This window comes from Engystomops pustulosus, chromosome 2 (genome assembly GCF_040894005.1).
Source record: "Engystomops pustulosus chromosome 2, aEngPut4.maternal, whole genome shotgun sequence".
Lineage (NCBI taxonomy): Eukaryota > Metazoa > Chordata > Amphibia > Anura > Leptodactylidae > Engystomops > Engystomops pustulosus.
In genome coordinates this window covers 98,526,705-98,553,822 of record NC_092412.1, presented here as the reverse complement: position 1 = coordinate 98,553,822, position 27,118 = coordinate 98,526,705, and the positions used below count along the sequence as shown (strand labels likewise).

Here is a 27,118-nt window from a genome sequence, read left to right as displayed (position 1 = left end):
AGTGTGGAGCCAGGAATTGTGACAGTTAGGTCAGGTGTGAGGGATGTGTTATGTGGAGGAAAGATTAGGAGTTCTCTTTTGGCCATGTTAAGTTTTATAAAATGAGAAGAGAAGAAGGAGAATATGGCTGATAGACACTGGAATTCTTGCTAGAAGAGAGGAGCTATCAGCACCAGAAATATGGATCTGTGTGTTATCTGCATAGGACTGTTATTGGAAGCGATGGGACTTATACCCTGAGGGACGCCAACAGACAGGGGGCAAGGTAAAGAGGTGGTTCGAGTGAGACACTGAACATCCGGTTGGAAAGGAAGATGGCTACATGTAGTATCTTACTGCAGACGTTTAGTCCAAAAAAATAGTCCACTCATGGTACATGGGGGTTCCACCACTGAGGACATGGGTTAATTGTACTCCAAATTAATGGAGAGGCAGGTTTCACATGTTCCCTCTGTTCAATTCATTGTTTACGGCACTGACAGAGTTCGGCAAGTACAGCACTCCATCAGCGCCATAGAGATAACTAGAGCAGCAGAGCGAATGTTCAAACAGCTACTTTGTTCATATTGGTTACAATGGACCCCCGTTCTCGTGATCCTTGGGGGTCCCACACTGGCACACTAGCAATCAGCAAAGGAAAACTTGAATTTTCACTTAACTGGCTGCACAACCCCTTTGAGAATGAAGGTTGTGATTCACAGTCTGAATGCACACCAATGACCACAAAGGGGATGGGAAAGGCAGAGAAAAGGCTGTACACCAAACATCCCTGAGTAATATAGACTGGACAATCGAAGTAAATAAGAAACAAAAGACATATTGCATAAAAAAAGACATTCATTATATTATGTACATGTGTTAACAAAATGTGAATATACAACAGCAACAGATACATCCAATTTATTGATGAAATATTTAATGTGAATCCATATTCTATGTACAAATCTATACAGAGATAACTAAATATAATGTAAAAATGGAGTCATTTATAACCACTAGCACAAACAAGAACAGCTCGATTGCCCTAGGATTTTATACAACAAATATACACAAAATTACACTTCACTTTAACTCCTCATTCAATGTGCTTTCAAAACCGAGCCATCTTCATATCAAATGGACGCAGCACTAACATTGCTCCACACCGGCCATAAGGGATAAAGCCAAAGATTCCACTAGAAAAAAACAAAAAGGTACATGGTGATTGGCAATAACAACTTACAACATTTAAAGGAAATCTACAAATCAAAATCAAGCACATAAGCCACTTGCTCATAGATTCAGACACGGTGACTGAGGTAATCTTCTTATATTCCATCTGTTATTCATGGCCTCCATCCTTGTAAAATAAACTTCTAAAATGATTCTAATGAGCCTAAGGGGCTACCATAGACCCTCTGTGATCTAGATTTACAGGCTCACACTACTCTACTATATTATTCTACTGCCTCACACACATTACTATATTAAAAAAAAAAAAACACAATGGACATTTTCTGACAATACATTTTAAAACATCATGCATTTCTTGTGCGATGCACTACAATTCTGTCCAAAAATAAAATAACCCTAAATGGAGTTGTATAAACTTTTACATCTATTTTCTATCCAGAGGATAGGGTATTGTAATACTATTACATATCTTCAGAAATGATAATGTCTTGTACAGGCACCGAAACATCGCCACGAGGAGCTCCGATCATGCTGTTGCATGCTGCCACATGTAAAGGGTTTTTGCTGCAATATGGAGCAAACAGCCTATGAGCCCTCTCCATGCACCAACATACTATTAGGTTGGTTAAGGGGAATCTACCATCAAAAATCAAGCGATATCCAGTGATATCGAGGGACACTTACTCATAGATCCATGACTGTGGTAATCTTCTTATATTTGTTATCAATGACATCCTTCCTTCTAAAATCAACTTTTAAAATGATGCTAATGAGTTTGAAGGGCTCTGGTGGTGTTACCAGAGCCCCTCCATGCAACAGCTTCACAGGATGTAACACTGTCTCCCCCTCTGCTCTTGACCTCTCCTTCTGCCTGATGTAATCTCATGGCAGCAGAGGAAGTTTCAGCACATGGTGGGAGGGAAGTGCTCTGCAAACTTTAACAGCCTGTGAAGCTACAGCTTGGAGGGGCTCTGGTAACGATCTCCATAGCCCCTCATGTTCAATAGCATTATTGTAAAAGTTGATTTTAGGAGGAAGGAGGCAGAAAGGCATGATATTTAAAGCTGTTAGTGTAGTGAGACTTCCAGTTATTCATATAGTACAAAACATATGCTGTGTACTTACAGTGTGGAAATGACCCTCTGCAGACAGCTTTATTTAATACTTTCACAAGGAACTTGTGACAATTTGTAAAGTCAGATTCCATCTTCAGGATTGACTCTGCCCTGGAGGAAAAAAAACATTACATACATCAGCATTAAATTCATACATTTTAGGCCAAATTTAGGTTTTTTGGGCTTTTTTTTTTTATTACACTATGGTCAGGACATAGCCGCCTTCATAGTGTATCAGTTGTCATGCCACAATGTAGGCCAACACCATCAGGCTAGATGCCCACAACAGAGCTCTTTCTGAGCATTTATTTGGAAGATAACGTTTCTGTCTGGCATCCTTTATTTTCCCCACAGGGTTGTTTTTTTTCATAGATTTTTACAAAAATGTCTTGGAAAAAGGGGGCGTAGGACCATAATATTAAATAATTCCTTTCTTTACACACAAATTAAGCAGCGCTACAAAGAGCTCGCCATGCACAAACATGACAAGTATTCTATATTCTGTGTGAATTGATTTAGTGCAGCGGTGGCTCCGTTTCCTGTCATAAAAGCTGTGCCTGCAATGCATTGATACATTTTGGGATGGAAAACCCAAAAGCTATAAACAATACCCTGAATGTTGAGCGCAATATCTATTTGTTGAAATAACTTGTTTAACCATGACCTCTGAAGTTTAAAGTTTACTCACTTCCATGCTCCAAAACCAGCGTGCCAGCGGTCTGCAAACATCAGCACAACATTCATCACCTTCATTATTGCTTCTTTTACAGAGCTTACCTAAAAGTAAACGTAATATCACATTAACACAATGCCTTTATCTGACGATTTGTTTTCTAAAGTGCTGCAGGATATGATGGAACTATATAACTAAGGAAACTTTCACATAATCCTATGCTCGCTGGGCATACATTCACCACGATGGAGAGGAGTGGTGACCCCTCCCCTCTCCACAGCGATGCATGGCACATGGCGCTGTAACATGGAAAAAATAGAACGTGTCCTATCTTTACCCCGTGTATGGTGCCACACGTGTGCTGCACCGTATCGCTCCGTGCTGCCATTGCAGTCTATGGGGGACGTATGTACGGCCACAAGCTTGGAAGCGTGCATGGGGCCTAAAAGGTTTATTATTATTATTCCAGTTGATCTAGCCAATAAGATTCCCTTAATAACTAGAAAGTATTTGCCATGGGCAGACAGTGGATATATAACCAGAGTCCCACCTTCTTAAAACTTGTAGTTGTCAAGAGTGTCCATTTTAACTGCAATTGGTGAATGTATGAAAGGAAAGGGGGGGGGGGGGGTTACCACCTTAGACCTGCACTGTTATTCACTTTTTACTTTTCTAGTGGTTGCAAAAAATTGTGAGATTTTTGTCAATTGATTGGTAGTGCTTGGCTATATCCAGCCAATCCCTTAGAACTGAAAGGATCACCATAATTCTAACTAATGGGGTCCCAGCTATCAGTCCCTCACCTATGAGGAAGTTACGAGAACACTACCAGCCTTCTATTCTATAGAAAAGATATGATCTGCCATGCTTTTCTTTAATAGAGCATTTATGTGTAGTAAAATGAAAGTCCAAAGTTATTTTTAACTATACCTTTTCCCTTAAAAGACAACGATCATGAATAGTAGACAGATATCTATAGTGTATTTTTATGAGTTGGTCCAGATCTTTTGCTTCTTCTACTTGATGCTGAAACTCCAGTCCTGTGCTATGAAGAATCTATGGAAAAATAATGTCATTAAATAGATATGCCTATTTCTAGTGGCTTACTATCTTCCATTTATGTATCCCATGGATCCCTGGGTTACTGAAATTGATGATTTTCAGAGCTCAAATTAACACAGAGAATTGAGCCAGAAACACATTTTCTATGTCGGGACACAGCTGGGTTACTTCAGCTCAACTAGCATCCTCACAACCCCAATGCTATTATATTGGTCATCTATACAAAAGATATGACATTAATATTTGTAACTGGGAAAACAACTATTACAAGTACGGTAAGTATTTTTTTACCAAAAGTCTATAGCAACCACCAATTTTAGAATAAGATGATCTTTTAGACAAAATAAAATACACAAAATAGTAATACATCAAAAGCGCATACCCTGGTCATCATGTAATTGTGCAAGCTGTTAACAAAATGCATAAGCTTGACACGGAGGAGAAACATGCGATGGATTTGCTGTTCTTTGGGTTCTTCTGTTGTCAATAGATGAGACAGAACTTGTTGTTGTTGCTCTGATCCAGATTCCTCTTTTGAAGAATCGTTATCTGCTGTGCTAACAAGTTCTAAAAGAAAACGGGTAATAAAAGAAAAACATAACAGTAGCGATTTTACATCCTGGTTATTCTTGGATCTGAAGTGTGAAATAACTGCAGCACCATAAACTGTTCAGAGGCTATTCTTGGTATTGCGACCCAGTACTGGTCACTTGACCTGCGCACACACCATTTTATGTGCATGGCTTGTGTGCTGTGTGTGTCGGATCCCGCCAAGCTAATGATACGTGTTAAATAATATTTAAACCTCAGAGTAACTTTTACGCTCAATACGCTATGTACGCCTAACTGATAATAAATCATATGCTAATTTGAGGAAGAAATGGTTGATTAATTTGGAGACATTCCAAATTTTATATTTTAAAGCATTTTAATTTTCAACACAATGTACACAAATGTTGCCAAATTCTGTTCTGTGCTGTGGTGTCTTTTACAGACACATTGGAGGAGACTCATTATGCCCCCAATTAGGCACATAAATCTCCCTATCCCAGTCAGGAAGTGAACAGACAGAAACAAAAGCAAAACAATAATCTGGCAGTTCAGACCTGGTCTGAAAAAAAATAATTTCATGCTGATAAATTTTAATAAAATAAATGCACACATACCATTAAATTGCAGGACATCCAAGCTGTATTTGGCCCATTTTATTAGTAACAAAAGTAGAAAGATCTGATTATAAATCTTTTGACATTCTGAGCTGATAACTATATCAACAGGCCAAGGCACCTAGACCAATAAAAACACAAGACGATCGATAAGACACACATACTGATAGACACATAAAAATCATAACTTCTCTTTCTGTTAGCAATTCAGAACAGCTCAAAGTATTCGCTGCATACACTATAACATGGCCTCAAATAAGATATTGTATACTGGATACAACATGATGCAAGGCCGGTATATTGGATACAACCCAGTACAAGGCTGTCACTGGATAAAATATATAGCCTTAGAAATGTTATGTATGTATTCAATAGAAAAATACTTGGATAGTCCAAGAATACAATAGATACAACATTGTTTCTACCTTATAACTCAGTACAAGGCCATCTAATGTATGTACAGGAAGTTTCTTCTTAGCCAAGTCAACATTTTCAAAGAAAATGGATAACCTGTAAGAGAAAAGAAGAAAATCTGTAACAGAAATTCTATTCTTCGTACTGAAATACGTTCTATATCTCATTTTTCAAATTACTTACATGCATATAGTAAATGAAATACTAATATATTATGCAGCACAGTAAGGAAGCGCTTTCACCATACATTTTAGTTCCCATTGCCAAAGCAATCTCATTTCCATATTTCACACACACAATAGGGCAGTGATGGCAAACCTTTTAGAGACCGAGTGCCCAAACTACAACCAATACCCACTTATTTATCGCAAAGTGCCAACACAAAAATTTAATTTGTGATTTATACTCCCTTCTCTGTCACAGTTTTCATTGATACCAGCACTGAGGACACCAATAAAGCTGAAAATAGTCCCTGGTAGAGCTGTCACTTTAAAATAGCTCTGAGCACAGCAAGTCCTGGGCTGTCTGGGACTGCAGGAAGATACCTGGAGTCATCTCTGGTGATAGCCTGAGTGCCCACAGAAAGGGCTCCGAGTGCCACCTCTGGCACCAGTGCCATAGGTTAGCCATCACTGCAATAGGGCATATTTGATAGTAAGTGACCCTGGACCCCAGTGGCTGTGTCAGTTGTATATACATAAATATGTAAAATAAAGAGATATTGTAGTTGTGAAGGTTGTAATACAAACATGCCACATGCTGTTTAGTTACACGTCTCTTACCGAGCACTGTCCTCTGGATACCGTTGACTGACAGCTTCCTGCAGCTGTACATTTAGGAAGACAACATTTTGCCATTGTTCTTTTTCTCTTATTTTATCAAATATTGAGGTGTAAAAATCATACATGGTGTCTCCAGCTTCAAGTAGGAAAAAATTTCTCATTGACTGCAAATATTCTACCAACCTGAGGAGAATGACATATACAATATGTACAACAAGGAGTATACAATATTTCACCATACGCATGTTGTACTGCATACACATTGCACCTTATTTATTAAAGCTGTCTAATAAAATACCAGTCTCTGTTGACAACCACAACCAAGTTTATTCTTCCAAAAACTGTTTAAAGGAAATCTACCATCACAATCAACATGATAACCCAGGGCCACATACTAGTAGATCCAGGAACTGTGACGGTGGTAATCTTCTTATAAGTGTTATCCATGCTTCCTTCTAAAATCAACTATGGTCCCCAGAGCCCCTCCGTGCTGCAGATTCGCAGGCTGTTGTAGTGTACAAGGAGCACTTCTCTCCTCCCTCTGTATCCAGAAACTTCCTGTGCTGCAGCGAGATTACATCACCCAGGGGAAGCAGAAGCAGAGGGGGAGACCGTGTAAAAGTATGGCAACATGGAGGGGCTCTGCTAACATCTCCAGTGTGGGGAGTCATTGTGTGCCCACCACACCTTGACCAGGTGAAGTAGACCTTTAAGGGGGCTATTATATTGCTGCAATATGTGTGGCCAGGCCCCCAAATACGGTCGTATAGAGGACAATCCTAATTATTATGTATATTTTATATAATTGGGCCACCCTCCAGCCAGTCAGCTGAAGGCTGTAGTTGACAATTTGCAAGAGTACATGCACCCTCTGCCTTTGAACCTGGAAAATGTTCATTGACATTATACAATTTCACTACTTATTAAATAAATCTACCACCAAAATCAAGCATGATAAACCAGGGACACTATTTAATAAGAGTACAGTGACACAGAACTACAGTCCCAAGATCTATGTTTGTTATCCATGGCCTTCCTTCTAAATACAACTTTTAAAATGATGGCAATAAACCTGAGGGGCTACCCTAGCAGGAAGTGCTCCCTGTACAAGTGTTGAGGAAGCAGGGGAAGGGGAGACGGTATAACAGTTTGTAAAGCTAGATCACATATGTGCGCCAAGGTAACGTCTCAGGCTCATTTGGAAAATTTTTAAAGTTGATTTTAGAAGGAAGGAGGCAATGGATAACAAATAGAAGATGATTACTATAGTCACGGTGGCTGGATCTAACAGTAAGTGTCACAAGTTCATCATGCTTTATTTTGATGGTAACATTTAATGGGAAGAATTACAATTAAAGAATATGTTTTACAGTAATTTGTCTAGTAATTCTATATCCTATACTAAAATTCATCTGGACATTCAGGAACCAATGACCCTTGGTCATGAGGGGGTTGAAAGAATTCTTATGTATCCCATCGTCACCCACTATTGTGTTCCGGAAACAGAGAAGTAGTGGTGTAGTAACCTCCTCCCCACACCAAGTTTTACACTTAGCATGGCGTCATCGGGGTTGCAGGGGCAATAAGTGCAAGCTAGTCTTCTACTTTTAGAACATCCCCCTTGTGATGTAATGATGTGCGTGATATATTTCTGGTGCGAAACGCCTACCAATCATATTTTTCGATTTAGGGAATAGATAAAATTTCTGAAGATGTTCTCATACCCATCCCAACGGATGAGATCATCAATTTACCTCCCCCAAAACAGAGATATTTGTTTAGGGAATACTAAACATTCTTCTGAAAAGATGGCTGTCTCTACAAAAAAGGCTTGCATATGTGGGTGCATAATTTGTGCCCATGGCGGTCCCCTTTATTAGTTTTGAGAATTCTTTAATCCTATGTTAATAACATAGATGTCAGAAAAGTGAGGGGCAAGTGTCTAGATCACATGACAGACCTGGAGACTGATCTTTAGACACAGAACAGCGAGATGTTATGACAATAGGAGACCAGTGGTCAGTGTGCATTTACAGCCCCAAGTGCCCTTGATGAGGCAAAGCTTGGTGGCAAAACATGTTCACTTGCTGTTCCATAATGCTGTCAAGTTCTGATTCTTTCCTATATTAATTTATGCAACATTTATTGACAATTAATAAAAATGTAAAGCCTCAAATATATTTTTAGTTTAATAAACAATAGCAAAACACTGTCTGGCTTTCAACAACGAATTGGAGTTTGGCCACTTACTTATAATCTTTCTTTAGTGTCCGCATGAGGTTGCCGCAGCACTCCAGGTACTGCTTGTCGATGTGAGGGTAAAGGCACGATCGGAGGGTTAATTCAAATGACTGACAAGTAACAGATTCTGAGGATCTATCCACACTTATCTCTTCACAGGTAAATGTGTCAAGGAAGTCACTCTGCTCCAGGTATAGCCTTCAAGGTGAATAGTAAAATATGATGGAATTCTAGTTACTTCACCTTTAAAACATTTTGTTTCCAGACAACAGCATCATGTATAATATTTAGCCTCACACTATGCAAGAGATGTGCAAGGAGAGGAATAAAAAGAAATATAGAGACATTAGGCACATTTCCTATCCAGCCCTTCTGTGTTATTTAATCATCACAGAACAAAATAGAAAAAAAAAACATTTATAGTGGCAGAACAATAAACTAGTGTTAAACAGTCTCACATTTTTTTGCAATTCTTATTTACTCAAAAAAATTATTTTTGCCTGTTTTACATCACTCTCTACTTGTAACAATGCTAATCTAATATGAAAGTCGCTGTAAACTACTTGTTTGTTATTCTGACATTATATTAATAGACACATTTAGTAATCTATTTGTTGCAGTTTAATCCATGGCTGTATGTAAAAAAAAGAAAATGTGTAGATAGCACCCTAACAGGTGCGTGTTCAGCTCACCCCACAGTGTGATGGTCCACAGTCCTCTGGTATCAGCCTTGGTGCACAAAAAGGAAAGACCACCGCCGGGTCCCGAAACAGCAAAAAGTACAAGGAATCTCGGGAACTCACATGAAGCCACCAGGTTTGGTTTAAATAAATTTCTTCCTCTTTATTCACATCTCCGGAACAACATGCAGTTACAGCTTAAAAGATCAACACGTTTCGACGCTTGTGCGTCTTAGATCGAAACGCATCAATCTTTTAAGCTGTAACTGCATGTTGTTCCGGAAATGTGAATAAAGAGGAAGAAATTTATTTAAACCAAACCTGGAGGCTTCATGTGAGTGCCGAGATTCCTTGTACTTTTTGCTATGTAAAAAAATGTTTAAGGAAAATAAAATGAAAGCATTAGCTTTTACCTTGCAAAATTAATGGCTAGTAGTGGGTCATGGACATCATTCAGCTCCAGGTGCTTTGCCACTATTGACTGCATCTTTATTAGACTCCGCTTGTTTACTTGCTGTTCCGTAATGCTGTCAGATTCCAATTCTTTCCCATGTTGTAGTCGGGACTGCACAGACTCTAGAAACATAGCGTACAAACTTTTCCGATCTGCATCTGACTCATGAAAAAAGAAAAAGAAATACTAAATATTTCCCAAGTACATACCAATAATTCCATGATCACGAAGAAGATGCTGTTTAAATTTTTTATAGCTTGAATGGGAGTGGTCTAGGAATAAAAACTGGATATATGGCTGCGGATGTAAAAACAATAAACCACCTCTCTCTGTGCTCCCATTTAGCCGCGGCATCGCCCATTCCTAGAGTAGTATCTTGGGTGTTTTTCTGGTCTCTGCAATAATATTTTATTGCACTCTAAGCGTGGAAACGGAGCCATTATCAAATTGATGTGACTCTGGAAGCCAAAGAGCCTTTAAAGGGGTATTCCCACGAAAACAGGTTTCTTAAATGTACTCAGGATAACAAAGTAACACGTTCTCTAATTCTCCGTTGTACACAAAAATATATAATTTCACAGATATAAGTCCAACTTGTCTATCCGTCCTGGTATCCACAATTTCCCTAGACACAACCCTGTAACTCCTGACTTAAGGTAGGGTGGGTACCTTTTTGGATTCCTGTGTCACAGCTGGGATTTCTGTCACTTTCTGCTCTTTGCCTGTAGACAGACAACCCCCCCTGCAGTCCAAGCACAGAGCTCATACTGACACATACAATGATCCCTTCCTGCCAGCAAACATTACATGGTAAGGAAAGAGAAACTGCAAACTACAAAACTCCAGTGATCCAGGGGAAGGGGGAGGCGGGCACGTATTTGCCAGAAAAGAGATGTAGCAGCGCTGTCAGTGTAAAAGTCTGTCAGCCTCTGTCTATCATGCCTCCTTGTACCCCGATAATGTAACCACATTGTCACCCCCACAGAACTAGATGGAGCATAATGTGTCTGCTTAGGGAGTCCCCGCCCACACTCTGGAATTTTGCACTGACCAGCCTAGGGAGTGATAGATGCTAAAACATCAATAAAACTGAGTAAAATTGTAAAGTAAGGGGTTAAAATGATCTTTATTGTGTAAAGAGCCCTAGGGGATTGAGATTTGAGAATTTTCTTTCGTGGGAAAAGCCCTTTAAGTGGCTCATCCTTATATATGGCTGTGAAAAGTACAACTGTTTGGCCTCAATAATTTCAATAAGGCTGAACTACTTTACCAAGCAAATACACATATTTGATTTCACCTATTTAATACTTTACCTCTTGAGGAGTCTTGCTGTTGGGATAATTTGCACTTAAGGTTTTTCAGCAGTTGCATAGATTTTCCAGCCATAATGATCTGTTTTAATACTGGCCTCAGGAAAGAGACCATAGTGTGTTGCCTGCTGGCTGGTGCCTGGTCACTTCCAGAGCTGGCACTGGCATTGTCACTCATTTTGTCTTCATTCTCAGTCTTTTCTGAGATACTATATAAAGTGTACGTGGCATACCAAAAGTCACGATGATTAACAGGAACATCTTTATTTCTAGAACATAAAAAAAGATATATCACATTTATATCAACTTTAAACCAAAGACAAAACCAGCGCCTCAGGAGATTTGTAGAAAAATAAATTGTATCTCTTTATTTTCAATCCAGATAAAAGCTGTATAACACGGCAAGGTACATGTGCTAATGGTCCCAGGGACCTAGGCGTTTCACTCACTAGAGCTTAGTCATTGTCTAGCTTGGACCCTTAGCACATGTACCTTGCCATGTTATACAGTTTTTATCTGGATTGAAAATAAAGATCCGTGGGGTTTTATACCATTCCGTGCGCTAGGAGTGAATCAAGCTGGAGGCGAGCTGGGCCATTTGAACTTTGTTTGCATATATCAACTTTAATACTAGAAGTAAAATGCTCTGTCATCAGGACTGACATGAGAAGAGATCTTACAAGTTTTAGATTTCACTTAAATTGTATAAAATGGAATCTGTCAGCAGATATTAATCAATAAGCCACCAACAGTATGTTGTCAAGCAGCTCCACCCTTCAAACAAAAATGCAAATTGGTGGTATAAAGTCATGGAAGTAGAACATTCCCTTTGCTGTATATGCTACCCTTATTTCCAGGATGATATCTAAAGGGTTCTCCTGAAACCGGGTACATGATGTCAATTACAGCAGAGATAATATTCTGAGGCAGGGAGAGCTTGACTTAATTGCAAAGTGCTTTGTCTCTGACTTTATACAACCAACTTCAATCCCACTTCAAAAGTGGAATTTCTGGATGATGTAACCACACTGGGTCAGGAAAGAAATTGGATCGAAAAGGTGTTAATCTGCTTGACATAATGTCAGTTAATGTTTTAGGAGGTTAATTTCTTCCTTTTAACAATTGTGTATAAATTATAATTTTCTCATTTTTAATAACCTCCATCTTATAGCACACTTAAAACCAAAAACCACACCTACCTTTGAATAATGAATTCTTTTGCTGGATCAAACAGATGTCCATGGACTATCCATTCATCCACTATTTCTAAATAAGGTCTCACAGTTTCTACCCAAAGGAAAAATAAAAGAGATACCTGCAAAAGTGGAGTTGTACACATTACACACTGTAAAGACGACAAATTGAAACAACTCCACAGGACTGCTAGGCAGGAAAAACAATAATGTTTTTCACATAATTAAATATCTATGAGTTGATCTACATGGCACGATATATCTTTAATGATATTAAGTATGTGAAACAAAACTGATACACACTGTCAGAGTTCCTGAATCCTGAGAATCGGTGGGAAATAGTCCCACCCTGGACGTGTGGTTAGTCAGTTTAGCAGGACACATCATCCATGATGAGTGAAACAGGCATAAGACAACCAAATCATTGTGTCAAAGAATTATTCTTAAAACGCTTTTGTAAAAAGTAATTTAGCTGCTACATACCGTTTGCTCTGAAGCTTCTCCTACATTGTCATATTCCAGAATAGCTTTGTACAGGGTATTAAGCAAATGAGAAGCTCTCACAACATTCCTGGTGTCTGGAGGCACCTCCGCAATGCCAGTGCTGAAAATTTTATGCAAGACTTTGAGCTGTGCAAGCCGTGGCGCCAACTTGTCCACCACCATAGCCAAAGTGACAGTTTCATCTTAATACACAACATGAAGAAAATATTGATGAACATTAGTACAATGTTATGTTTTGGTATGTTGACATATGGAATTATGGACAATTACCTTTATTAATAATAGATTTTTCTATTTCCGTAAGTTCTTCCTTAAAGCTCATGAAGTATTTATACAAAGCCCACATAAATGCCTGATATGTGCGGAATGGAGCTTCAGCACCCTTTTTGGTGGTTGGGAGGGTCCCTGGCAAAGAGGTCTCAGCACAATGCCCAGTAACATCATCCATAAATTTCTGTAGTCTGAACACCACTTGACCATAAGCTGCTATCTGCTCAAGCACAGACCTAAGGCAATTCTAAGGCAGACAAAAATGAATCAAATTAGTAGTGAAAAAGCAAATAAGATGCTCTTTTTATTTATGTGAATAAGGCGGTCTACAAAAGTAGGAAATATTACAAGTATTGACTAAGAATCCCCATCTCAGCCATGGATGTTCTACAGTTTACCTAAATGGGAGTTACATAACAGCATTCTATAGCAAGATAAACTTGCTATAATTTATGAAAACAACGCAAATCCCTCTGTTATGCTGTAACTCCTATTTCCCTAGTTGGGAGATATGGAAAAAGCTGCTTTTAGATCCCATTCTGGTGGTAAGAAGAAACTAAGGGGTTTATTTACTAAGTGTCCCGCGGTCGCATTTTCGACAAGTTTCCCGACTTTTTGGGGATCGTGCCGGGGATTGTGTCGCACGCGATCAGATTGTGTCACAATTGCGGGGGCAGGCTATCAGACGATTCGACGGATTCGGACTAAGCGCAGGATTTAACATTCAAATTTGTGTCGCAACCGAGTGGGAAACGACACATGCAGGAAATCGGGCGCAGGATCTTCAGTCATTTATGACTGAAAATATACATCTTCTGATGTACAAAGAAACACTATTCACTTTAATATGATATCTGGATTGTGTATGGATGTTTCATAGAACCATAGATATTCACCCTTAAAGTTGTAGTAAAAAATGCTTAATTTTTTTATATACAGCTTTCTATTTCCAAGATGTCAGAATATCTCAGGTTCTGTGAAACCTCCATAAACAATCCTTGTATCATATTAAAGGGGAGATTCTCCTGTTTCTAGGTACCAGGGTTTCAGATACAGGCGTTTGAAGTTTGCCCCCCTCCAGCTGAAGGCAGAATTTTAAAGAAGCTGCAGAAAGGAACCAGCTGACAGAATTCTAGAAGCAGATGCATTTGTAGCTGAACTTGGGGAAAGGATGATGGGATGATGCTGTACATATTTAGAACATATTTTGGTAACATTTTATTTAGTTTTAATAACTGAAAAAAAAAGTTTCAAATCAACAAAAATAGCATATTTTAATTTTTTGTAGTCATTTATCGGCTAATTTTATGAAGAAAAAAAAATGTAATAAAACTCTCCTATCAAGTTTAAGTCTCACAACATAAAAAAAACAAAGCAAGAATTGTTTAAATATGTAAAGCGTTTCCAAAGATAACGTCATTTAAAGAAAATCTACCATTTGCTTTTATGTATTATGAACAAAACATATCTTGAGAATGTTACATTTTGTTTATCCCTAAACTGAATGGTTTTGCTCAAAAAACGATAAGATAATTAAGAAAATGAGGCTCCGTTGCTCCTGTGGCTTCTCCTCTCATCCTAATTATGCACTGCCCCAGAGAACGTTGTATTCACTGTGTTGTCCCTGACAGGTAGAAGAAATCAAATCGCTGCACCCCCCCCCAACTGCTGTATAGGAGTCATCCAGCACAGTTCGATTAATCCTGTCTGGACTTTCAGGAAGCTCCATGTAATGTGTTGTATGGAAAGAAGTCTGCACCCAGCTTTCCCAATGTCTTTAACTTTTTAATTGTTTTTTGAGCAAAACCACTCAGATCAGGGATTAAACAAGATGTGTTTCTGCATCAGTATAGCTACAGCATTCTCAAGGTAGGTTTGGTTCACAATGCATAAAAACAAAAAGGTAGATTTCCTTTAAAGAAGCACATAACAGAACTGAAAAAAATGACATGGACATTAAGGCATCAATGACCCTCAGTCAGAAAGGTGTTAAAGGGAACCTGTCATGGCACAGGTCCTTATGAATAGGTTGGGTGTCCAACATCGCTCTATAAAACACTTACCAGGTCTGGTTCAGTGAATTTGGGGGAAGTACACAAATGCCCAAAGAAGCCACATGGTACTTCCCAGGCTTCACTGAAGCAATGCACAAACAGAGAGAGCACCAGAGAGGATTCGAAAGGGTCTCTCATCAGAAATTATCTGACAGCAATTATAACTGGTTGTTATTTTTAACCCATCCACAGCTAACACTTATAAAAGGACAATTTGAGGCACATCGGTATCTGAAATGTTCACTTGGAGCAACCAATTTTAAGATTGATTATATAGTTCCCATGATTGATCAAAACAAAAATTACACATCCCTACCAGCAGTGATTTGCTTTCCCCATTGCAAGGAGTTTTAGAAAACTCCCTTAAACCTATTATATGTACATATCAGAGCAGAAGGGGGACCAAAGACCAACAACCCCCTAAAATGATCTACCACTGAGGCACTGTACTGTAATTAAAGGCATGTTTCTGTTATGCAAAGGAGTAGATAGAGTCAATTCACCGTTTTACAGACTGGCAGTGAACCCCGCCTCTGTCTTTTGAGTGACAGCTCAGTGAGTCATATCTCAGCCTGAGCAGACAGGAAGCCCTCTCCCTGTCCACCTCCTGTCCTTATGAGAATGCTCATAATGTGTTGGAAACTGCAGATCTTGACACTGTTTTGCGCACAACCCCTTGAGATGGGCAGAGCCAAACGGAGATGGGGGGAGCCAACATAAACAAAGGCAGAAAAAGTTTGAGGAGTGATTTGACTGCTGGGAGGAGGCAGATTTAAGCTAAGAAGCCTGCACTGGACAAAGGCACATTGGGGGGGGGGGTAAGTTTTATAGTTTTATTTTATTAAAGGTTCCCTTTAAGCCCCCTGCAAAGGAATGGGTCCATGAAAACTCAACCTGTTACTGGTCAGAACACTGAACAGCTGTTACACAGTCGGTGTTGCAATCAGGGACTCCTTACATCATAATTAACTATAATGCAAGGACTCCCATCCAGTGCAATGTAATCTGTCCATTGGATCTGACCAGCCCACTGGTCAGTATTCATTGACTCATCATGGATGTGTACAGGTAGCCTTATTCATGTTCTTGCCTTTAGAAACACCTAGTCAACTATAGCAAGTAAGTGAAGAAAATAAGTAATCCAGTAAACTTACAACTTTATATAATCCATGAAACTAATGTACATTATTGAAAATGTTACCTGGCATTTATAAATTCATTTTTTTAAGCTACACAAATTTTCACCATATTTTCTTAGATGCAAAAACAGGATAACTTTTGAACTTACATGTGTCATATGTGTCACAACAATGTCATTCCTAACTGTGACTTTTCCATCATTTAAATGAAAGATGAAAAGCTTCTTCACACCTGAAAGTAACCTAAAAAGAAAAAAAATAACACTTTTATTACTGATAAATATTATTATTATTATAGTGACATATCTAACCAATGTTCTGTATAAGAATGAATAAATTGTATATTAAAAAAATTATAATAAAGAACCCCAGATTAGCGGCTCTTCAATTAATAATGGAAACCTTAGAGCAAACAAATAATAATGTGCGCTATACTCAGGATTCTTCTATGATACTGACAGTGGAGGAGAATGCTTCTGACAGGGACTCATCACCTTATATCATTGATCATAATTCTACTTGGAAATGTATACTTACCATAGAGTCTCCCGAATCACTTGTGTTTCAGTTACAAAGGTTTTCTCATCAGGTGTATAGAGAGGGTCTGTTGTATATAAATGTTGGTCCCTAGATATTTAACAGAAACGAATTTCATTGTTAACTGCTCAACAAATAATAGAGTAATAAACATAATAAAAACATGACCCATGTTTCCCGACTTACTTATCCTTTTATGTAGGAATTAAAGCAAACCTACGATCACGGATCTACCCAATTTCTCTAAAGCCTAATGGGGCAAGGGGTAGCCGCACTGTGGATTGGTTGCTACGGCTACTGCACATCTTAGTAGCTTCTTTCAATTCCTCCTACTAGCTTCTCTTGAGCACTTATCTGCGGAGCTGGAGTTCTGCACATGCTACAAGAAGTCAAGCAATGCGCTGCTACAGCAACGCAACCTCGTCTACAAAGTCGGAGTTACTTGTGAATGCGCAGAACTCTGGCTTTGCAGACAAGTACGGGCAGGTACACTGAGCTGTAACTGTAGCCACCGCTCCACGACACAGCTATTCCATGTCCCAGTAGCCTCTACAGAAAATTTACATATATCTTTGATAACATTTTTACAACATATTTTCTGCTAAAAATAAAAGAAACTGCCATTGGATCAAGCTTATTAGGTGCAACTATGATGGTAGGTTTCCTTTACTTTATGAACTACTTGATGTCACATTATGATTTCTTACCAAATGGCAGCTAGATCAGAATGTAAATGTAAACTGTGTGAAAATCTGCTAGCCCGAGGTGTCCAGTACTGAGGTACAACATGTTGCTCCAGCCAAGTCCGTGCATCAGGCTCACCAACTAATAGAAGAAAAGAGAAACTTTCTAAGGAAAAAGCCTCAGTTCAAATATGTAGTTATCAATTCTAAACACTTTCTCCTGTTTTTTTGTAGGCAAAAACAATACTATGGAAGAATAAATCACAGGCCCATAATGGAACATGCTGATTATTTTTTTCCCCTTCCCTAGAAATTTTCAGTAAGAATAATACATCTAAGAAGACACTAAATAGATTCAGCATCTTAACATCTGAACTATTTATGAAAATGTGTTCAAGGTGTAAATACATTCCATGTACGTAAAAAAAAAAAACATCTTACAATATGCATTTTCTGCGTGGGACAAGGTATTTTTCTTTCAGCGCTTATACATATTTAGCCAATTCAATGAGTTGACTAACGTAGCCATCTATTATGCCTATCTTTAACTTTTATTCAATATTTAACAGTACAAAGAGTAAAAAAAGAGGATACAATTTTCAACTTCAGAATTGTAGTAGAAAATACAATATCCAAAAAAGAAAAAAAAAACAATCCAACCTCTCCCCTCCTATCCTCCCAAAGAAAAAAAATTTCCTTCCTGTTTTCAGTTTATTCAAAACCCATGCTAACTTGAAATCTCTGCTGTACTCTAGCTAGTGTCCCTTTATGTTCATACTAGCTTCTTAGTCCTTTGCTTCTTGCTTTCCGTAATTGCAGTTAAATTTGTCTATAACCCTTGTACACTGTAATTTTTTTTAATCTTGAAGAAACAACAAAGTATTAATATATTTGATGGATTAAGTAGCAGACAGTGTGATAGACCAGATCCTCAACGCATAGTTACCTTTCCATGATACTACAGGAGCAGTATTCTTCTTTTCACCATCATCTTGTGGGGTCCGATCAACTTGAATTCCAGAGTCCTCCCTACTAAGGCTCTCTTGATCATCCTCCGGTTCACTTATATCAGACCACTCCTGAGATCATATTAAAGTAGCAGTTATTACCAAGTGGTGACGCACATAATACGAATATGGAATCAAAAGGATTGGAATTCTTACCGGTGTGTTGTCATCTGCACTTAGACCAATGTCTTCCCCTTCCATCAAGTATTTTCCCCAATCAAATGGCTCCTCTTCCTCTACAGGTTATCCACACAACATGTCAGAAAAATTAACTACTTACACTAACATGAGTAACTTATCTAGTATTGGCTTTTTCATTCATTTCCATCAAAAGAACTCATTGCAAATAAGGTTACACATTAATTACATATGTGCAAAACTTAGTTCTGACATTTTCTATATCAAAAGGTAATCAAAAGCCATACTGTACTTATAACTAAATTGGTCACTTCACATAGTAAAATTGTCCGCCCGGCCTAAAATGCTGTTTTGCACATAATGAAAATTTCCCAGAGGAGAACATGTGTGTTGTGGGCACGTAACCAGACAACACAAGTCGCATACTGCAAGTCCCCCGCTAGTACAGAATAGACCTCTTCTTGACCAAATAGACAGTCATCACATATCCAGAATATAGGAAATTACTTAAAATCACTGCCGTAGCAGGGCTGTTGACTGTGTGATAATTTTGGTGGAGTCAGAGAAGTGATAAAATGGACCACTTCCAACTCCACAAACATAAAAATCATTAAATATTCTTAAAATGTCTGTTATATTCCTTTCAGGTATGAACAACATTTATTGGTCCAAGGGCAATACTGCTCATCTTTAAGAGCTGCATCAGTAACAACCACCCTAGATGCACCAACAACCAAAGTACAGCAATAAATACCACCCCAGAAGTAAACACTGCTTTCAGAGCAGGCAATACTACTACAGGAGAACCCCAGAGCATAAAACTACTTATAGTGGAGACCCCCAGAACAAACCAAAAAAATCCTCTGCTTTCATAGCTCATCTTCTTCTGCTCTGTGTTCTGTGCCAATTGTATGTGCCTGTATCAGGACCCAGGAAAAAAAAAAGATAGCAAAGGTAGAGGAGCAATACAGTACAGCACAGCTGACAAGTATTAGTCCCGGGTCCTCTCTTCCTCCCCTGGGCCGCTCTGCTGCAAACCCCGACATATACAACCAGTGTCAGGACACACAACAGAGCAACAAGATAGGACCTGGGAGCAGTAAGGACTTCTCAGCAGCACTACCTTCTGCACCAATGAACATTTTCATCAGTTATGAAAGCGCTTACTGTACTCTGACTGGCAGCAGGGTGTGGACTGCAACTCATTGCTTGACTGCATGTGGCCTATTAGTGCGGATAATAACAATAATAATATTATGCAAACTCTTGGCTTAAGTTGAGATAAATGTGTGCTGCACTTTTTGTACATGCTCAGTAGTGAAGCCTCCTCTGCTACAGATCAGATGAATCAGGGAAGAGATGCCGCATTTATCTTAGCACTCCTATAGTGAATAGGAAAACATCACTTTAGAGTCAGTGACCATTTTGGTGGAGCTGGAGTCGAGGATAAATGGGTTTTCCTACAAACATACGTTAGGCCCTATCCATGGGATAGGGCCTAACTTGCTGATGAAGGGGGTCTCAGTGATGAGCGCAGCACTCAGAAATTTCTGTCAGCTCCATAGAGATGTGAGGCCGTCTGCTCCATTACTCTGACGGAGCAACGAGGGGTCCAATGGAGGTACGTTTTCCCAGGACCATTTTCGTGATCCATGAGGATCTCCTCAGTGAGAGATCCCCACTGATCAGCAAGTTAGGTCCTATCCACAGGATAGGGCCTAACTTCTGTTCGTGGAAAACCACTTTAACAAAACTGAAAAGTCGGAAGGTTGGGTGACCGGATCCACAGTCCTGATTACTAGAATACCACTTTAAACTTAACTTGTATGAAACATAACTGTTCAGCAAAATAAGTTGTCACCAATTTACCTGCTTGTTTTTTTCTCGGCTTTTCAATAAAGTCATTCTTGGAAGGAGAGTCTGACAAACACAGCAGAAGTGACAGTATGGCATAATGAGCATCTGTCTGAAAGAAAGCAAAGAATGGAAATTTAGAAATGATAAGGGGAAAAAAAATCATATGTTCATATTGTTCAGAGGATATATTTTTAATTAGTGCCTTTCAAGAGTCACAACCTTTTTTTGACACCTATATGGTAACTTTATCCGGCAGGTAAGTGTGTGAGCAGCTGATTCTAGGCCCGACAAGGTGACACTAAACACGATGTGCAAGAAATCACACACAATGTAGTGCATATGAAAAAAAAACAGTGATGTGGTTTTTTTTCCTTTTACATCATTTCCTGTTTTTTTTTTTTTTAAAGAAAGTGGACAACCCACTTATGCAGACACATGGATAGATCTGAAATATTTCTGAAATAATAGGTACACACTGTATGCTTTTACATCTTATACACTACTTAAAAGGGAACCTACCACCACAAATCTACCTATAAAGGTAGATTGGGTGGTAGGTGGATCAATGGGACGTGAGGATAGCCCTTTTAAGGGCTAATCCTCACGTCCCTGCACTTTTTTGATAACTTTAATTTGATATTTATTCAAATTTACTTATGCGGCTACCGGGGCGTGGAGTAGCCGCATCTGAGATTACACGAGGCGGCTACTCCACGCCCCGGTAGCCACTTTACCCCTCCTACTCACCCATCTTCGGTGCGCAGCTCTGCGTAGCTGCGCGCCCTCGTCCGGCGATCCTGCCGTCTGCGCATGCGCAGAAGAGCAGGCCCGCGCCTGCGCGGTCACAAATCCGAAACAGGCGCGGGCCCGCTCTTCTGCGCATGCGCAGACGGCAGGATCGCCGGACGAGGGCGCGCAGCTACGCGCCGAAGATGGGTGAGTAGGAGGGGTAAAGTGGCTACCGGGGCGTGGAGTAGCCGCCTCGTGTAATCTCATATGCGGCTACTCCACGCCCCGGTAGCCGCATAAGTAAATTTGAATAAATATCAAATTAAAGTTATCAAAAAAGTGCAGGGACGTGAGGATTAGCCCTTAAAAGGGCTATCCTCACGTCCCATTGATCCACCTACCACCCAATCTACCTTTATAGGTAGATTTGTGGTGGTAGGTGCCCTTTAATATAAAGTATATACAGGCGGTCCCCTACTTAGGAGCACTCAACTTACAGATGACCCCTAGTTACAAACGGACCTCTGGTAACTGGTAATTTACTGTACTTTAGCCGTAGGCTACAATAAACAGCTACAACAGTTCTTAAAGGTGTCTGTAATGAAGCTTTATTGTGAATCCTGGTTCTTATGACAATCCAACATTTTTAAAATCCAATTGTCACAGAGACCAAAAATTTTTTTCTGGAGCTACAATTATAAAATATACTGTTCCCACTTACATACAAATTCAACTTGAGAGCATACCTACAGCTAACCCGGGGACTGTCTGTATTGTGCTTTGAAGTTTTTTGTTTTATTTTTAATTGAAAAGCTTAACCAATTTGAACCAGTACACTGACAACAGGCTTTAAATAGGCAGTTTTATGTCCCCAACCATAGTTACCTCAAATGGTAATGGAGATGGTCTGTATAAAGAGCACTTGCAGTGCCATATTTATCTGGTGCACTCTTCATGCATGGATCCATGACACCCTCTCACCAGGTTTTCTCCAAGTTATGGTAATGCACAAAAGTGATTCATATAAGCCTAGCTGTATGAAGGCTAGCTGGAATTTTAGTGTTCCCAAAAAAGTGACAGACGCACTTTAATCACATATCCTTATCTAGTTCTACTCTAAGGACTGGTAGAAATTCTTCTGATTTAGGCAATATTGTGTTAACAGTCTGCACTGGGCTGATACATAGTAGAAAGCTTCCAGAGAGGGTTGTTTTTAATCTGACAAAACAATGCATCAACTTAACAACAGACTAGCTACAATATATAAAATTTCAGCTTCCCTTTACATTTCTTAATAAAATATGTATTAATGGAATTCATTAGTGGAGAGACTGGACTATGGTACTTACTTTTATCCCCTCTGTGTTTGGAAGAGGAAGATCCAAAAACTCCTGTGTAAGGCGCTTCCAGCTCTCTGCTTTACTCAGATCTGAATGGATCACAAACTTTTCATAGATCCTGTAAACAAAGCTCAATTTCCATCATCTCTTCCCAACAGCATACAGTATGGGCATATTATAATGCATTGGTGGAGAACCTATGGCATGGGTGCCAGAGATGGCACTCAGAGCCCTTTCTGTTGGCACTCAGGCCACTGCCCCAGGACAGAGTTCACCAAACAGGACCAAATCCACCAAATTTTCCTGCAGTCCAAGGCAACTTAAGAGATGCTGCAATCAGCACTATTTTAAAGCGACACCACATTGACTGTTTGGAACTGAGGCAAAAGTGAGAAGGTGTTGACAGAATTACATTATCTTTGGAGGTCCTCCTGCTGGACTCACCATTCTTACTGTACAGAGAGACCATGCAGAGAAGATACAATGATAGTCTGAATGTGTCCTCCTTCATTCAACTGTATTGGTGGCCTCAAGGGGCCAATACGATTGAAAGACGTGGAAAAACAGGTAATAAGTTACTGCTTAAAATGCCATGTTGGCACTTCACAGTAAGTGGATTTTGGTTGTAGTTTCGGCACTCTGTCTCTAAAAGGTTCGCCATCACTGTTATAATGAATAAAATACATTACCCATCCAATGTTCTGTGAATTTTGTGACTGCTGACATCAAGATATCGATGAAACCTACAAAAAAAATTAAAGGTTCAAATAAAACTTACTGCATGAAGTAAGAATGCAGATGCTTGTTTGAAGGGAACCGGTCACCAGAGACCTCAATTTTTCTAAAGACAGGCTGCAGAAGTCCATCATAACTGCAGTGCCATTCGACTTTCTCTAAGCATTTGGATTACAATATAATTGTGCGCTATAACTTACCTGGCTTCCTGACAGAATCTTCTGTGTAGTCCCAGGGGTTGGGCTTTAGTTTCGATTCATTTAAAAGATGTGACCTCACAGCACATCTCTCTGGAGGAGCTGTAGAGGAGCACAAAGGTGGGAGCCAAGAGCAGTCTGCAGCACTGGCAAATATTGTTTTTTTTTTTTAAATGCATCCAAACCAAAGCCCAACTCCAGGGACTAAAGACACGGGATTCTGTCAGGGTGCAAGGTACGTTATTCCACACAATTATATTGTAATGCAAACGCTTATAAAAGGCAGAAAGACATATTTACAAGGTAGGTGTAATGGGCTTCTACAACCTGTCTTCAGTGATAATAAGGTCCCTGGTGACAGGTTCCCTTTAAGGACAATATATTTCTACAAAGAGAGACTTCATATTGTGTCTGGGTTAAAGGGTATTGCTTTTAAATGACAGCTTGGTTGGGGAAAAGATGACAGGACCCTGGTCCTCTGCCCAGCAACAAAACTACAGCTATGAAGAGATGATATGAAGCCAGGCAGGCATACACTGCAGCCCACTAATGGAATGTTTTGAGTAGTGACAGAGGGATGCTGTGATCGCTACTGAGCATGCCATTCTCTCCCATATACAGGGGACAGTCACCCCTGGCGGAGGGAGCTCATCTCCTGGGGATGCAAGGCCCTTGTCTGTCTGCACACAGGATCACCATAATAATAAGCTTACCCCGCTGTACAGTAACGTATGCACACACCTGAAGTTAGAGCAGACGTACTGCAGCGCCTGCTGGTAGTTGTAGTCGCCCTCGTCCTGCAGACCGCTCACACTGGAGATGAGCTTCTTCACATCCTTCTCCTGCTCGCCTTCAAAGCGCGTCCAGTGCGCCATGTCCCGTGCATCAGCAGGCAGCCCGGCAACTGTCACCTCACCCTGGATTGGGCAACGCTCTGCCAATCAGCACTCTTCAATACGTCCTACAGTAGCCAATAGAAAGAAAGGAGAGGCACGTTTACGTCAGGAGGCGGGTACCCGGAAATGGGCGTACCTGGGTAGTTTAGAATAATTCTATCTAATATACGAAACACAAGACAGCTTTGGAGCCATCTGCTGGTGAGAAGGTGCACGACGCCTGGAAATGATATCTTTCACACTGAGCAGTGGACTGTGCCCACCACGAAAATTCCCAGTCAATTACATTTCCAATCCGCTACTACTCCTATACTACATATACAGCTTCCTACTAAACCTTCTAGTGGTTGGGGCCCCAAATTTTTTGCATTAAAATTTTTTGCACTCTCACAGATTTACTCCCACAAGGACATATTTTGCCTTTGGATTACTAGCCCCCAGATGCATAACCTTACATTTATCCACATTGAACCTCATTTGCCAAGTGGATGAGCAAACAATCAGTTTGTCCAAGTCACCATGCGATCCATGTTTGTGCAGTATTGCACTACACAGCTTGGTGTCATCTGCAAAAACAGTGCTATTAATTCCTACCTCTATATCAGTGATGGCGAACCTTTTAGGGACCGAGAGCCCAAACTACAACCAAAATCCACTTACTTACTGTGAAGTGTCAACGTGGCATTTTAAGCAGTAACTTATTGCTATCTGTTCTTCCACATCTCTTCCGTATCAGCACCTGAAGCCACATATACAGTTGAAAGAAGGAGAGCAAATTCAGACTCTCGTTATAGCTTCTCTCCAGGGTCTCTCTGTAGAGGAAGAATGAAGGATCCAGCAGGATGAGCTTCAAAGATAATGAAGTTCTATCAACAACTTCTCACTTATCCAACAGTTCCAAACAGTCAATGAAGTGTCGCTTTAAAATAGCGCTGAGAGCAGCATCTCTTAAGTTGCCTGGGACTGCAGGAAGATTTGGTGGATTTGTTCCTGTCTGGTGAGTGCCCACAGAAATGGCTCCGAGTGCCACCCCTGGCACCCGTGCCATAGGTTTGCCACCACTGCTCTATATCATCAATAAATATATTAACCAGTTTGCGACCGCCCGCCGTGTATTCACGGCGGCGGTCGGGTTGCGCTGCATGGAGAGGGCTCAAGGGCTGAGCCCTCTCCATAGCCGGTAAGTCTTTGCTGCATATTGCAGCAAAGGCTTACCGGTAACACCGATCGCTAGCACCAATCGCGGGTGTTTTCACAGCGATGGCCGGCAGCCTCAAAAAGATAGCGGCGCATGGGCGCCGCCATCTTACCTGGGATCGCCGTTCCCCGTGACATCATCGGTGGAAGACCCGAGGCTATTTCGTTTTAACCCCTCCATTACAATGTGCTGATAGCACATTGTAATGAATGAGGAGGAAAATCCCCATATACTGCCATACTGTAGTATGGCAGTATATGATAGGATCGATCAGACAACCTAGGGTTAAAGTACCCCAGGGAGTCTGAAAAATAGTAAAAATAAAAATAAAAAAATGTTTAAAAAAAAAAAAATTATAATAAAAAAAACTAAAATTTCAAATCACCCCCCTTTCCCTTTTACTGACATAAATATAAATAAACAGTAAAAATCATAAACACATAAGGTATCGACGCGTCCGAAAATGTCCGATCTATCAAAATATGATAACGGTTTTTCAATGCGTTTAACCCCGTAACGGAAAATAGCACCCAAAGTCGAAAATGGCACTTTTTTGCAATTTTGAAAAATATAAAAAAATCTATAAAAAGTGATCAAAAGGTCGTTCAGGCCTAAAAATGATATCATTGAAAATATTATCAAATTTCGCAAAAAATGACACCGCCCACAGCTCCGTACACCAAAGTATAAAAAAGTTGGCAAAATAAAAAAAAATTTAAAAAAAATCAAATTTTTGTACAGGAGGTTTTAATTTTTGTAAATGTATGAAAACATTATAAAACCTATACAAATTTGGTATCCCCTTATTCGTACCGACCAAAAGAATAAAGTAGACATGTCATTTTGGGCCCTCAGTGAAAGACGTAATATCCAAGCCCACAAGAAAATGGCGCAAATGCGTTTTTTCACCATTTTCACTGCATTTGGAATTTTTTTCCCGCTTCCGAGTACATGGCATAAAATATTTAATACCATCACTATGAAGTGCAATTTGTTATGCAGAAAACAAGCCGTCACACAGCTCTTTACGTGTAAAGATAAAAATAGATTTTTGAAGGTGGGGAGTGAAAAATGGACATGAAAAAACAGGAAAGGGCCCGGTCCTCAACCGGTTAAATAATAGTGGGCCAAGCACAGAACCCTGTGGTACATCACTTGTAACTAGTGACCATTCTGAGTAGGAATCATTGACCACAACTCTCTGGATACGATCCTTCAGCCAGTTTTCAATCTAATTGCAAATGATTTCTGCCAAACCAATAGACCTCATTTTACCCATCAGGCGTCAGTGAGGGACAGTGACAGTGTCAAATGCCTTAGTAAACCAATGCTGGCTGTCATTTATTTTACTATTTGATGTCACATATGCCAGTATATAGTCATTTAGTAACTCTTCCAATATTTTCCCCACATTTGCATATCATTAGGAAGTACTTAGTTCTACAGGTAAAAAGTAAAAAAGAGAAAGCACAACAAAAATCATACTCAAATACAGGTTTGGACTGGGGTACCTGGGGCCAACCAATGAAATTTATTTTGGGGGCCCACCAACTACTGCATAGAAATATTCA

General features: G+C 39.8%; 1 protein-coding gene across 1 annotated transcript; it reads right to left on the bottom strand.

The window, feature by feature from the left end:
- Positions 1-877: 877 nt before the first annotated feature.
- On the bottom strand, positions 878-24,456 carry TUBGCP5 (tubulin gamma complex component 5). The gene is made up of 23 exons (XM_072135668.1): positions 24,195-24,456; positions 23,211-23,264; positions 22,531-22,639; positions 20,465-20,561; positions 18,614-18,693; positions 18,397-18,529; positions 17,475-17,592; positions 16,768-16,857; positions 16,380-16,473; positions 13,038-13,284; positions 12,747-12,949; positions 12,270-12,385; positions 11,074-11,339; positions 9,720-9,918; positions 8,636-8,824; positions 6,386-6,568; positions 5,615-5,699; positions 5,190-5,310; positions 4,406-4,590; positions 3,892-4,017; positions 2,977-3,065; positions 2,299-2,399; positions 878-1,175 (listed from the first exon to the last, which is right to left on the bottom strand). Exons 1-23 carry the CDS (start codon positions 24,326-24,328, stop codon positions 1,129-1,131), a joined length of 3,066 nt encoding a protein of 1,021 aa, XP_071991769.1. The 5' UTR covers positions 24,329-24,456; the 3' UTR covers positions 878-1,128.
- Positions 24,457-27,118: the final 2,662 nt, after the last annotated feature.

Excerpts from the sequence above, each read along its gene's own strand:
- TUBGCP5 (XM_072135668.1), bottom strand. The coding sequence starts at position 24,328 with ATGGCGCACTGGACGCGCTTTGAAGGCGAGCAGGAGAAGGATGTGAAG. Across the intron at positions 6,569-8,635 it reads ACACTAAAGAAAGATTATAA|GTTGGTAGAATATTTGCAGT; the intron begins GTAAGTGGCCAA and ends CATTCTCCTCAG. Across the intron at positions 3,066-3,891 it reads GTTGTCTTTTAAGGGAAAAG|GTAAGCTCTGTAAAAGAAGC; the intron begins GTATAGTTAAAA and ends GTTTACTTTTAG.